The 13,649-nt window shown below is 39.8% G+C and overlaps 1 protein-coding gene and 1 long non-coding RNA gene across 2 annotated transcripts in view; both read right to left on the bottom strand.

The window, feature by feature from the left end:
• Nucleotides 1-253: 253 nt before the first annotated feature.
• The window catches only part of actn2b (actinin, alpha 2b), a 35,296-nt gene continuing 21,900 nt past the window's right edge, over nucleotides 254-13,649 (bottom strand). Inside the window, exons 8-21 of the mRNA XM_015015177.1 lie at nucleotides 13,297-13,382; nucleotides 12,959-13,051; nucleotides 12,527-12,757; nucleotides 12,209-12,356; nucleotides 11,486-11,636; nucleotides 8,518-8,626; nucleotides 7,198-7,338; nucleotides 6,930-7,112; nucleotides 6,539-6,673; nucleotides 6,074-6,253; nucleotides 4,529-4,675; nucleotides 3,885-3,950; nucleotides 3,644-3,802; nucleotides 254-2,135 (exon numbers count right to left, since the gene is read on the bottom strand). Coding sequence (XP_014870663.1) covers nucleotides 1,977-2,135; nucleotides 3,644-3,802; nucleotides 3,885-3,950; nucleotides 4,529-4,675; nucleotides 6,074-6,253; nucleotides 6,539-6,673; nucleotides 6,930-7,112; nucleotides 7,198-7,338; nucleotides 8,518-8,626; nucleotides 11,486-11,636; nucleotides 12,209-12,356; nucleotides 12,527-12,757; nucleotides 12,959-13,051; nucleotides 13,297-13,382 — 1,988 coding nt within the window. The 3' untranslated portion in view covers nucleotides 254-1,976. The remainder of the gene's footprint in view (nucleotides 2,136-3,643; nucleotides 3,803-3,884; nucleotides 3,951-4,528; nucleotides 4,676-6,073; nucleotides 6,254-6,538; nucleotides 6,674-6,929; nucleotides 7,113-7,197; nucleotides 7,339-8,517; nucleotides 8,627-11,485; nucleotides 11,637-12,208; nucleotides 12,357-12,526; nucleotides 12,758-12,958; nucleotides 13,052-13,296; nucleotides 13,383-13,649) is intronic.
• Nucleotides 10,093-10,665, bottom strand: LOC106934974 (uncharacterized). Its single transcript, XR_001421807.1, has 3 exons — nucleotides 10,555-10,665; nucleotides 10,401-10,459; nucleotides 10,093-10,326 (listed from the first exon to the last, which is right to left on the bottom strand). It is a non-coding gene; the product is annotated as an uncharacterized LOC106934974 (long non-coding RNA).

The raw sequence follows: 13,649 nt of genomic DNA on the forward strand, positions 1-13,649 counted from the left end.
ATCAGGTGCGTCAAACCATGTTATTTGAAAGAAATATTATGTTTACCCACTTGTAACAAACTGAGTTAATTCATGTACATCCTTGCAAAAAAAATAAATAAATAAATAAATAAATAACCTTCAACTATACATTTTCTATTTTAATTTGACAGGAGCTTTCATTCATTGACATATTTACATCTTATATAAACACTAACAAGTTGAATTGTAAAGACATAGTTCAAGCAATAATCCACCAGACTCAAAGAAAAGATTAATTTGGCAACAATGCTTTATTGATGTTATTCATTAATTGATGTACAACTTGAAAAAGGTTCATGGTCACAGAGCCAAATGATTTTCATTTCATGTGAATCTACAATTTTCAACATGAATGTAGAATTTAATGCAATTTTGATTACATTTACTTATTACTTACAGTATTAAAATAGTAATAAAGCCAAATGAAAGACATATCATACTGTAATTCGGCATTACTTTTAGTCAACAGCTAAAATGAAGAAAAATACTTCCTGGGAACCATGTTAAACTTGTGCAAAACAAAGTCAACATTTCAATGCTGCAAACCCACATAGGCTTATTCTGTAAATGTAATCAAATATGAAAACTACATAAAACATACAAGAGGATACATATTTTTGTCTCGTCTTTCAGGGTGAAGGGAGTTCCACTAATGTATGCTAAAAAAAAAAAACAACAAAGGAAAAGACAAAATTCTCATTATGTATGTTTTCCAAATGTAGAAAAGTGTACTCGTCTTTGCTTTATGCTTTGCTGCTCAGCAGGTATTTTGTATTTCTATGTGAAAGAATTAGTGTGTTGCTGCCAAATAATATTTCACCTTACGTCACTGCCAAAATGAATACTGCATATTTAATATTCTGTGTTTTCCAGCTTAAGAAGCATTAAAACCATTGTAAATATTTACTTTTGCAGTCATGTGGTTTCTCTTTTTTTTTCCTGTTTAGTGATGCATATTTCTGGCCCATTGGGAACCCACTGTTTATTGATGGATGGCAGGGGGTCTGAAATAGCTTTTTCCAAACCATAATTCATTCTAAACACTTAAAAGTGGCGTATCAGAAAGGGGCATTATCAAAACAAAGCCACTGTGAGGAACCATGAAAACATTACATGGCGTTCCAAACAGATCGGGGCCAAACCATGCCATTGATTTTCTGCTAAACACCATGAACTTGGCTTTGTAATTTTGGTGTGTCCTCTAAAGGATTCTCATAATATATTTTAAAATGCCACAAATTTTCTCTACTCAAATTCCCAGGTTTATCTGATAAAGTTTGGGCTAAATCTGATATCACAGAACAAGCTTTTTTTCTTTTTATTTATTTTTTTGATTATCTAATAGATAAGAAGCTGCCATGTTTTAATTTAATTATTGCTCCTGATCTCAAGTTTCAGGCCTTCTTCAATACAGCCTGGTGTTTATTTTGTGAAACTCCCAAAAATCCAAGTCATCTATAAAATTGTGAGCTTCAGAGCTGATCTAACTTGTGATTTTCATTTTTCATTTAACCTTTATTTTACCAGGATAAAAACCCACTGAGATTTAAAACCTCTTCTTCAAGGGGTTAAAGGGAGGCGTACAGAATGTGCAAACAATGTGAACCTATGGTATATTAAACATTGCAACGTGTGCTAAATCTCTCTCTCTATTTGCATGTATTTTTTTTTAGAAATAGACGGCATTCAGTTTACTTCCAGCACTAAAACTAAGCTCAAGAAGAATGCTGAATTATTATTCCCCTTAATTATTTGCATTTTTTCATAGTAATTTGTAATGTGTGTTTTTTGGGGGGGGTTTTTTGGTGCTTTGAAGCTTCGAAGAAAGCATTGTACTCATTCAACATGCGTGGAGTCACTATGCAGTATGAGTTTTAGTTATTTTAATTAAAAGATACAGAGTGGGAAGAGTGAGAATGATTTAAAATGGCCCAACGAAAGGTCTTCTTCACAAGTTAAAGGTCACTCTCTCCATAGAGGGCGGTGGAGAAGGCGGTGTAGTCCAGCGCTCCCGGTGGAGCTCCAGGCCCTTTGTAAGGAGGCATCCTCATGATGCAATACTCCGCCTGTTCAGGAGGAAGCTCCCGCCTGAGTTCATCCACAAGGATGTAAGGCTACAGGGGGAGAAAACAAAATTGAGTTTAGGAGAGACGCTGTTGGCCACATTTGTCTCCAATCCTGCTAACGGTATGTGAAAACCTTTGAAACAAATTCACCATTTATTGTGGTTGCAAGTTTTTATTTGAGCATATTTGTTCTATGGAGGGTGTGGATTGTTGAAACATGGTAAGGGCAGATATTTTTCTTTCAACAAACTCACCAGGGGGGAGCAGTGAGAGACTGCCGGCATCAATATGAAAAATTGGCTATTTTTCTTTTTCTATTAAAACTAGTTCTGTCTGCACACGCTTTCATTCTTCATATTGGGGTGAACAGGCAAAGGCAGTAAAAACGTGTATAGATCGGCAACAACATGTGGAAGGAAATTAAGTCCATTTGTAAAATCTGACTCCTGAAGAGAGCTATGAAAGGGTAAAATAAAAATAGAACACATGGTGAATGAAATTAAGTTTCAGGATTTCTGGATTGCGAATGAGCAAGTAATGGAGGAAGACTGAATTTGTACCACCTGGACTGTCTGTACAGATTTGGCTACATTTACTCAACATTATCTTAGTGGAAGACTCAGCGACAACCTACTGTAATTTCCCTAAGAGGTTGTTATTAAAATCTTGTAGCATTCAAAAGCTTTATGATGTCATGAACGCTCACAAGGTTCCCAGAGCCTTCGGCAGAAAACCAGGCCCCCAGCATCAAAAATTCTTCACCTTACTTAATAGTTTCCAAGCAGTGCTTTTGAAAATATTCACACTTTGTTCTCACTATATCCACATGATGTGCTTGTGGCTGAAAAACTCAGGTTCAGGTTGAAGGTGTGGTAGCATTTAACAAGCTTTACATATTTACGTTTGTGATTTTAGGACAGATAAGCCTTCAGACCAAAACAACCAGCTGTCATAGAGGTATAGATGGTGACCTCAAGTTGCCACTCTTTGCTGCTGTTCTTCCTACTGAGCTTTGGAGATACATTTTACTTCCCTTAGTATTTTGCCATTGTCGGAGGAGAAAGATAAATATGGGTTCTTGTCTGGTCTGTAAGGACTGGGCCTCTGTTTCATTTGTACCTCAGAAAACAAAGTCAGAATTAGAGATTTAAAAAAAAAAAAACTCCAATGAAGTTAAAAATAAAAATAACAGAAAATGCTTCAGTTACATTTACTTTAAATGGATTAAGCCACATGTAATTTTACTTAAAACAAATATTTTTCAACTTGAAATCTCTGAAAAAAAATAAAGGTTGAATTTCTCTGAATTGTTGTGTGTGATATGCAGATGCAAGAAAAGACAAATTCACATTAAAACTTTGTACATTTTCTGAAGAGGAGTACAACAAATTTGTGAGGGTGGACAAATGTGACTCTGGTACTGCATGTTGAGATCATGAACACAATATTAGATTGTAAGCAAGGCGACGGCATGGAAACGGTGACTGGAAAAGAGAAGCTTAAAATATCTGTTCCCGTGCCAAGCCAGCCAGCCACTGCGGCTCAAACCCACACACCTTATCAGCTGCCAAGATCCGGAAGGATGCCACAACCTGGTCGGCAGTGTCCGTATCAGCCGTCTCTCTGGTCATGAAGTCGATAAAAGACTGGAAAGAGACAATCCCGGTGGCATTCGGATCCACCAGCATCATGATGCGCGCAAACTCCACCTCTCCCTGAAGCAGATATGATTTCAGAGTGAGCATTCGCGTACAGTGGACAGAAGGGAAACGGCTGATAACAGAAGACGCGCAATACCAAGTCGTAACCCATTGAGATGAGGCAAGCTCGGAAGTCATCCGTTTCCATCGCTCCGTTCTTCTTCTACAGTCAGATGAGTCAAATGCAAAGGGAACAAAGAAGTCAGATAATATTAAAGAACTTCATGTGCTATGTTGAATGGAACAACCAGTCTGTGGCTGCAACACAATGAAGCAGAGCCTGTGTGTCAAAAAAAAAAAAAAAATCTTGCAGCGTCAACTGTTGTAATGTCAGTGAATTTGGCTTTATAGCACAGAACGGTTGTAGCTAGAGTGTTAAAATCAGTTAACTGAAACAGAATGTCATGCCAATGTGAACAATGTTGAAACCTTATTGATTACCTATATCAGAAATTAATAGTGGGATGGTGCAGAACATGACTAAGAGCTAGAAATAGATGGGAAATCCAAGTCACAGCTGCATGCCAAGATAAACATATTCACTGAAGCTGCTTAAGATTTTAAGAAAAATAAAAAAAAACTCAAGAGGAATATCTTGGGTGGTGTTGCCCTCGGGTACAGGGATTCATCTGGAAACTGGAGTAAGTCGCTACCTGCTCCTGCATTGTTGCCGCTGCTTTTCATCATCAACTCAGACAGCCAGAAAATGACCCCTGGAGTGTGAATGGTATAAGGTTGTACCCTGTCAAAGTGATTGAAAGAAGATCTGAACTCATTCATCTGCTGCTGGCTGATGCCCTTGGCATCCCGGGTCAGGATCTGCGTCTCAATCTCATTAATGGTTCGGGCGATGGTGGTGAGGAGCAGCTCCCATCCCACACGGATGTGCTGTGGATGTGATGGCAGAGCAGACGTGTTAACAGGAGGAGGGCATATCTGAAAATACTAGACAGTTGTGTTTTTCAAACACTGCAGTGCCTAAGAAAAGTGTCACATAGCTTACGCTTTTTAAGATATTTCTAATGTTACAACCACAAACAACATATTTTAATGGAATTTTATGTTACCAACACAACCCTGAATAGGTTTTTTCTAAGCTTTTCATGTAGTATTACAGATAATCTACAAAATAAGATGGTTATCATTGATATCCAAGTAATTCCAGTGGCTGCAGGGCATTGGGCAGGTTGCCAATCCATCACAGGCCAAAATAGAGATAAATGCGATGCACAAACATGCACACAACTAATCATACCAAAGGGTAATTTGGAGTAACCAATTAACCTAACACTTATATTGATGGGATGTGCTAGGAAGCCAGAGCACTTGAAAAGAGCCCACAAATAAATAGGAAAACTCAATGCAGAAAGACCCAATGGCAGGATTCAAAAACTAGAGGCCAAACAAGAGTCCCACGGTAATTATGATGGAGCTGCAGAGATCCGCAGCTCACATGAGAGAGTATGTTGACAGGACATTTATAAGTCCTGTACTCCACATATTGTGGCAAGTAGAAAGTCACTGCGGCAGGAAATCTAGTTTGCCACCATCTAGGGGTCACTGCAAACATGTGGAAGCAGTTGATTAAAGTTGGTCAAGAGAAAGGGAAATCGACAGTCCCAGAAACATCACGAGCAAAGACAGCACCATGCTGTTCTTCTGCAGAGACATAGAAACTGCTCAGAGGTGATGGAAAAATCCAAAAGGGTTGGAAAAAATATTTAGCAATAGGCCAGAAATGCAACTTCCTGTAGGACAGCAAACCTAAACATACAGCCAGGTCAGCGACAGAATGGTTTGGATTAAAGCATGTCCATGTGTTGGAACATGCACAGTTTTGAAAGCTCGTGTTCGGATACTTTTAATCAAAGCAATATGACTGAGCTTGAGCTCTTTAGCAAGGAATAAAGAGAGGAAAAAAAGTTTGCCTAGATGTGCAAAACTGGTTAAACATACCCCAAATCAGAACTGATTAATAGAAACGTATGTCACATTTTTCAGATTTCAAACAAATTTTGAAAATCTTGTATAATTTTTCTTCTATTTCACAATTACTATAAGTATTAATTTGAATCGGCCAACCCTAAAAAAAAAAAAAAAAGCCTTATAAAAATAGTGAGGTTTGTGGTTGTAGTGAAAAATTATGAAAAGCTTTCAACAGTAATGACACTTTTAACAAAGCACCTACACGCACACATATGTTCAAAAATAAATTTTAGCATATGCAATAAAGCATCCTACTCATGTTCATACGTATATTCAGAACTAATCCGCCCCGTCCTGTACCTCCATGGTGTAATTGGTGTGTTTGTTGTCAAAAACGAGCGACTCTTGGATTAGCTGGTGGTCTCCTTCCAACTTGTCAATGTTGGGCTTGTATGCAATGATCACGTGCTCCATTTGCTTCAGCTGGGTCATCTGGTCCTCCAGGGTGCCTCCAATCTCCAGAGAGCAGCGCCCAATTTCCTATCCAGAAAAATAAAAATCACAAAAGAAAACATGGGGTGCAACAGGGGCAATTTAATTTTAAATTCAGGCAGTTTTCTCAAAGATGCCACAAGCCACTAACAGAAAAATCTGTCAGCGTATGAAGGAACTGATACATTTTTGTAGGCATCATGTAAAAAAAAAAAAAAAAAAGAGCGGTTAATTAAATTATTTAATTATCAGCTAAAATCCTAGAAGAACCTTGGTATGGCATTTAAAAAAAAAGAAAAAAAAAAGAATATTTTATATTATAGCTTTGGTAACCTCCATCCTGGCCTGAATCCAGGGTCCAATCAGGTTGGCCTGGGCAGCAAATTGACGTCTCAGCCTTTCGTGGGCATGCTGGCGTGCCATCTCTTCCTGGAGGGAACCATCTCTCTGAGGAACCAGCTTCTTTACCTGTGAAACATACAGAGGCTATTTACTAATGGTAAAAGCTCAGAAATTTCCCCCTAAAAAGAGATTAATATGAATCTTTATGAATTTACACATTATACCCTTACAAATGGATTTCATCACCTAATTACTGCATTTAAGCACCGATAGTATGCACCTCTTCTCATAATCAATCCTTTCAAACAGGGAAATAGCCACCAACTGAATGCCAACAATTGAAGATAATGCACGCATGTGCGGGTTTTAAAACTGAACTTACCTTCTCCCACTTATTAAGAAGCTCCTCTGTCGTTATGGTGCTGTAAGGGTTGATAATGTTGGCCTTAATCCCGTAGCTTTGGGAAATTTTTTGCACCTCATTGTGGATTCCTAAAATGGCTTGTCTCTCTGCGTCTGCCTCGGGCATAGTGGCTTTGAACTGCTCATGAGCAGCAATTAGACTCTGGAGAAGATATACTCATGTTGGTCTCGCTTGGTACTTTATCAATGAGAGCGCCACACAAACGTGGGGAGTGCCGTAGTCCTACCTGGACCTCCTCAATGGTGTGAACTATGAACATGTCCTGCAGATCCTCCATGGCTCCTTCCATCCAGTTGTTGAAGGGAGCTGACCTCTTTGCAAACTCCAGGAACAACTGGTCAATAGTTTCCAGCAACTTCTCTGCACGCTGAGAGAGGATTACAAGACATATTTTCAGAATCAAAACATGGCATATGGAATGCTACACAGGTCAAAAATACATATACAACTGGAATTTCTTGCTATATTTTTCACATTAAAACAACTACGACACATTTTAGGGGATTTATGTTGTAGACACAAGGATCTGTATGGTTTTAAAGGACAAGAACTTTACTATGTAGTGTAGATATTTAAAATAAAAGTCGAACAGGCATTTTTTATTTAGCCATCTGTACTCATATCTCTAAATAAGACGACTACAGTTACATTAATTACAATGAAGCGCTAAAGATGAGATCTAACTCCAGTTGAGAATCTGTAGCAGGACTTTAAACTTGGTATTCACTGATGATCTCTATCCAAACTACCCTAAACTATTTTACATTTTGTAAATAACTTTCAAAATAATTTGAGCAGAAGCAAAAGACTTCCAGACATAATTGTAGCAAAAGGTGCATCTAAAAAGCGTGGCAAACTGTAAAATATATATATATATATATAAGGAATGGAAAATTCTCAATAAACATAGCACTATTTTATAGTTGATGCGCCAAGTAGAGCCCAATGACTTCCACAAGTTTGTATTTGTAACGTGACAATTTGAACAAGCTCACAGAGGAAGGCACCTCCTCTGTGAGCCTCCAAACATCCTCTCACCGGTTTTGCTCGAAGCAGAAGGTGGGAGGAGAGGGCGAGTGAGTCTTGTGCCATTTTGGCCACGCTAATCCCCACCACCCACTGAACTCTGGCTCGGTCGTTAGTGACGAAGCCTCTTCCCCACAGGCATGAATATGATGTGGAGCAGGGGCTTGGACAGAAAAACGACCCCTGTCACTGTCATTCAGATCTAATCCTTGGCACTTCTCCCGGGCCTTCACACATTTACAGGTCTGGAATGACCAGCTTGGATCGGAGGAAGTGACTAGAGAGACATGAGCCACATTTTCAGTAGAAATACATTTGTCCTCATTTTTTAATCTACTTTATAGCTGAAATTTTGACGTCACACTCTTCAGGTCATTAGAACCCCAAGCAGGTTCTACATAGATGTGCAAGTGTGTTTCTTAAGCATCAGCACCCTCTGGTGGAGAGTTGGCATGTTCTCAGGAATGATGAGCCTTAAATTACATCTCACCACCACAAGTAAGGATCGGTTTTGTCTCACCTCAAGTGCTTCTCTCCTCTTCTGAGTCAGGGTTCCCAGTTTATCCCACAAGTCACAGATGCTTTGGCAACGGAGGTTTACAGAGGCAATGTCATGGTAATCCAGCTCACTAAAATGCATTAAGAAAAAAAAAAAAAAGTTTCATGGCCAGAATCACTTAGAAGTACCCAAAACAAGTTGGACTTAATGTCTGATCTTTAGTTCACATGAAATGTCCAGATATTCCCTCTTAACAGGAGCCATTATAAATATTGGATCCAAATTTACAGTTCTTAAGTGGACTTAAACTCTTTTAGGCAACATTGAAGCACTTAAAGAATCACACAAACATTCAAAAGTTGCTTTTTTTTTACCCTTTATTACAAGTTTTAAACCACATCAAGTCAAGACCATGGGTGTAAACTGCAGAAATTCCTGTAGCTGCCTTTAACCCTCAATCATCCAATTCTGGACTCGATAGTCAGCTTTTCTGTAAGCCTACAACTGCTAGCTAGAAACCTTAGCTTGGCTGTCGATACCAGGGCCCTGCAGGGAAGGGGTATTTTTCATAGCCAACTTGAGTTGCATGGTCTCTGCCAGCCTCGTAGTTTGTCTGAATGTGTGACACAGTACCATGAGGAAGCTGCTCCGTCAAGCACAAGTAAAACATATTCGGAACAACCTGGCTCAGGTATAGCCGTGGTGGCATAACTCCAATTGGCATCCATCCTGCACCGTAAGGGTACACTGGAACGACGTAGTCTTCCGTTTCATGCTCCGAGTCCCCATGTTCGTAGAGGGGGGCGTAGCGGCTTAACTCGCCACCCTGATAAGAGGATTCTTGATATGCAAGAGGCTCGGTTTCACCATCCAATACTTCTTGTTCTGGGCCTCCTTTCAAAGGAGAAGGGTCTTCTGAGGCAACAGGTGGAAGGTTGAGGTCAGGTGCAAGAGGACGATAAGAGGCAAAGGGTTCAAGAGGCAGTTCACCAAGTTGCGCAACAGCAGCCCTGAATGGGTCGCTTTCATGCTCATCAGTGGTCAACCCCGAAGGATCAGCACTTTCTGGAATTGGAAGAAGCAAGTTCCTTTTGGGTGGCTGAACCACCCATCTTGCAGCAGCACCCTCCACGGTTGGTGGATGAGCAACTACTTTTGTTGGAGTATCAGAGCCTTTGGCATTAGGGAGGGTTTGAGCCTTTATCACACGGTCAGCCAACCAGTTAGTTGTAGACCCCTTTAGAACTGGAGGGGGGAAATTTTTAGGATGGCCAACTTTCCAGGGGATCAGAGGCATTTCAGGATTGGAAGGAAAAGGAAGTTCCTTTGCAGGCTCAACCAGCCATGAGATGTCAGGATCTTCTGGATTTGAAGGTGGCAAAGGAAGACTTTCAGGAGGGTCAACAATTGAGACTGCAGACTCTTTAGGGTTTTGAGGGGGAGAAGGAGTGAGTTCTAGAGTATCAAAAGGATTTTGTAGTTTTGGATGTTGCAAAAGCTCTGTCAGAGATGCAGCTGGCAGCAATGCCACAGGGCCTTCAGGATCAGAAGCCAGGAGGGGAAGCTCCTGCGGTGCTTCAGTTGACCATATACTAGCAGGTCCTTCTGGCTTCAGAGGAGGAAGGAGTTTGGGAGGGTTAGGCACTAGAGAGGCCGCAGGTCGTATTTGAGTGGAGGGTCGCACAAGTGAGCTTTTGCGTTGGGGTCTAGCAACCACCCAGGATACAGAAGTACCAGCTGGATTAGAAGACATTGGATGGGATCCTTCAGTCTTAGCATTTTGGAGTCCAGGATTCACCTTCCCAGTTCTCCCAGGAGACTGTCCCCAGTCTGTTCAGAGAAAATAAGTTAGTATACAATAAAAGGAAAAGAAATTGTGGAGAGAAATAAGTTACAAAACCCACCATTTTGAACAGGAACAGTGTTGACACTCCAGCTGAACAGAACAACCAGGAACAACTGGCTAGAAAAAGCAAAATGCACTGTCAAAATCTTAAAAGAACATAGAAACTATGACTTGAAGAAAAAGAAAAATTGCCATCAAACCAGTCCACATACCTTGTACAAACCCAGGAGGCCATTTAGCTTGTCAGCTGAATCTTCTCTTGCCTTTGTCTGAACTCCACTTAAATAATCACCAGAAACACTCGGTAGCCAACTTCAGACTGAGAGCTTAACCACACACAGGTGCCTGCCATTCACTGCTGATTGAAGTCCCGACAGGCTCTAAGAAAAGCTTTTCCTTCCTGCTGCTCGTTTAAAATTCAGTGACAAAATATGTTGTAGGAACAGCATCAATAACAATTAGTTTAAAATTTAAAAAGTGGTGAAAGAATCTGTTGTAAGTTTATTGTCTGACAAGTTAAGAGTTAAAACTGAAGCACAAAATACAACGATCGCTTTCATAGCAGTTTTCATGTGGGTGGCTCAAAATGTAGATTTTTCAAAAAGCAAATACATTTAATTTTAGTCTTACTTTTACTTAAAATTAACTAATTGTGTTGTATAAACCTGTTTATCTAACTATTTGTACATTTGAAATGATACTTCAGATTTTTTTGCATATTCTTTTCTTGATTGAATGTTTTATTGTGCTTATTGATGATTGTTTTCATGTTTGCTTTTTTATCATTATTATTATTATTTTTAAATTCCAAGCTCATTTTGATTTTGATGGATTTTTTTTAAATCTGGTCGCTTGATTTTTTTTATTTTTATATAATGTTGCTGAGCTTAAAAAATGAACATGGCTCGCGATTTAAAAATGATTAACTCACAAACATTTTAAATGTAGAGTTGCAGAAGGACTTTGCAATAATCAGTTAATTGTTATTCCTCATTTGAACCCTACAGACTAAATGTAGACTGTTGTCAAATTGTAATTTATATAATATTTACAAGGCAGAACCTTCATCCGTTTGCTAGTATTTTCCTCTCTCTGATTCAGAGTGACAGATGAGTGCAAGCATCTGGTACGAGGACCACATACTTCAGTTCCTGTGCAATGGCAGCAATCTGCTCCACTCTGTCCTGGTGGGCTGCCAGATCGCTCTCGAAGGCCTCATGTTTTCGAAGCAACGCTCGGACTTCTGTCAAGGTGGCCGTCTCGTAGTCCTTCTGGATGAGGATCAGCTCTTTACCTGAGGAAGCCAATAAGTGAAGGTGTTTGACATAAACAAGAAGCCTAAAACATCTAAAATGAGAGCGTGATCTGAACCTTGTTCTCTGCTGTTCAGGTGTTAATGGCTCACCTTTTTTTTGTACGCAAATCCAGTTTCCTTCAGTTCTCTTACAAACATTTATGTGTTCACTGTTCATTTTCTTTTTTTCTTTCTTTTTTTTTTTTGCAGTGCATGATGTTTGGAGGTTTTATTCACTTTTCTGCCTGGATGTTTCTTTTTAGCAATTTCCCAGGTTTGCATGTACCTGCTGCACATTCACTTGGGCAAATCGTAAAGCTTTGCAGGGGGATCTTTCAAATGTAGACCGATTTCCATAATTAGTTTTAATGGTTTTAAAGAGAGAAATCTTCTGTTGGTAAATTGTACAGATTTGTGCTACATTTGCAGAAATTAGTCTTAAAGCAACATAACTTTGACTCAATATTTCATTTTTTTTTTTTTTTTTCAAGTGTTGCATGAACATTTCAAAGAAATATCAAATACCAAGCTGAAACCCAGTTTGGAAAAAAAAAAAACTAAGTAGAACTAACCACTGGCCCAGTTCTCATGGTTGGTGGCTTTTTGACGAAATTTCTCAGCCAGGTGATCCAGCCTCTCGAGTCTGCGGATTTCAGTCAGAAGCCACTCTTCGAAGCCTTTCTCCGCCTGCTCCAGGCCCTGCCAGGCACTGGTTATATCCTGAGGACACATTAAAAGTGTATCATTGATTTTTTTTTCTTTTTATAATTGTTGTAGACAAGTGTTCAAATCACTCTTGCTTGGTACTCTGCATACTTCATTTCCCAAATACAAAAAAAAACAAACTTATTTTCCAATAATAATGAGGAGAAAAGAAGCTTACGACTTACAGAAACCATCTTCCCTTCAGAGGGCATAAAAGCAGGACGGTTGCTGATGCGTAGCTTGGTCTGTAGGGTGTTAAAGTTAATCTCCAGCTGGCATTTCTCCTGAACTTTCGGGGGTTTGTGTTGGCGTCTGTAGTCCCGGAAGTCCTCCAGCTTCCGCTGCATCTCTGCCATGGTTTTTTCCGGGGTCCGGTTCTCCAGCCAGGGAGTGGTGCGACGGATCCACTCCAGCAGCTGGGGCATGCAGAGACAAAATGTAGCTAGCTTGGAGGCCAGAAAAGCTTCTTGTTGAGAAAAACTCTGATGAATAATTTATTTCTTCTCCAGGGGGCCTCAGTATGATGGAAGAGAATGTAGAAAGAACTGAGATGTCTTTTTTTTTTCGTTCGAGCTACTTTTATGGATCCCCCCCAAAAAAAAGACAAGAAACTTTACCTCACTGGCCAGTCTCTCATACTCCTCCATCAGTTTCTCGTTCTCTTGGTTAACACCAAGCACCTTGCAGATCCTGTTGGCCGCCGTCTCCGCCTGCGGAAGCAGAGCATGACAATAACGTATTTAAATCTGCAGAGTGAAGCAGCAGGACTTGTCCCCCATCGATATATCATTATAAATACAGAAAAAAACCATTTTGCTCATGGCTTTTTGGCTGATCAGCAGCCCACGTCCAAATCTAACTGACAGCTTATTTCTGCACCCGGCCGTGTGCTTGGAAAGCCTTTGCGGGGATGAAATAAAAAAGTTTGGTAACGGGACGGATTCCCAAACGATACCTGCTCGGCTCCAGCAAAAGCATGGTAAAAGCAGGACACGTAGGTCATGATGGCTCTCTCATCTGGCTTGGGGGTGTTGATGATGTCTGAGACATACAAGCGGAGCGGAAAGAGAGAAACAAACAGAAAATACAACAATAAAAAGAAGACATATGTAGAAATTGCATAAATAAAACAATAAAAGAGTGAATGAAGACTCAAAATATTAGAATCACCTATTTTAAACGGGAAACTATTTAAAATTAACATTTGTTGTCAGCCAAGACATGCAGGCTGCTACAGAATGATACCCTTTGTCAGATGACAACATCATCTGATAAATGCCTTAGAGCAGAGGTTCCCAAACTGTGGGG

This window comes from Poecilia latipinna, unplaced genomic scaffold (assembly GCF_001443285.1).
Source record: "Poecilia latipinna isolate Pla-1442-1.1 unplaced genomic scaffold, P_latipinna-1.0 Scaffold1889, whole genome shotgun sequence".
NCBI classification, from domain to species: Eukaryota; Metazoa; Chordata; class Actinopteri; order Cyprinodontiformes; family Poeciliidae; genus Poecilia; species Poecilia latipinna.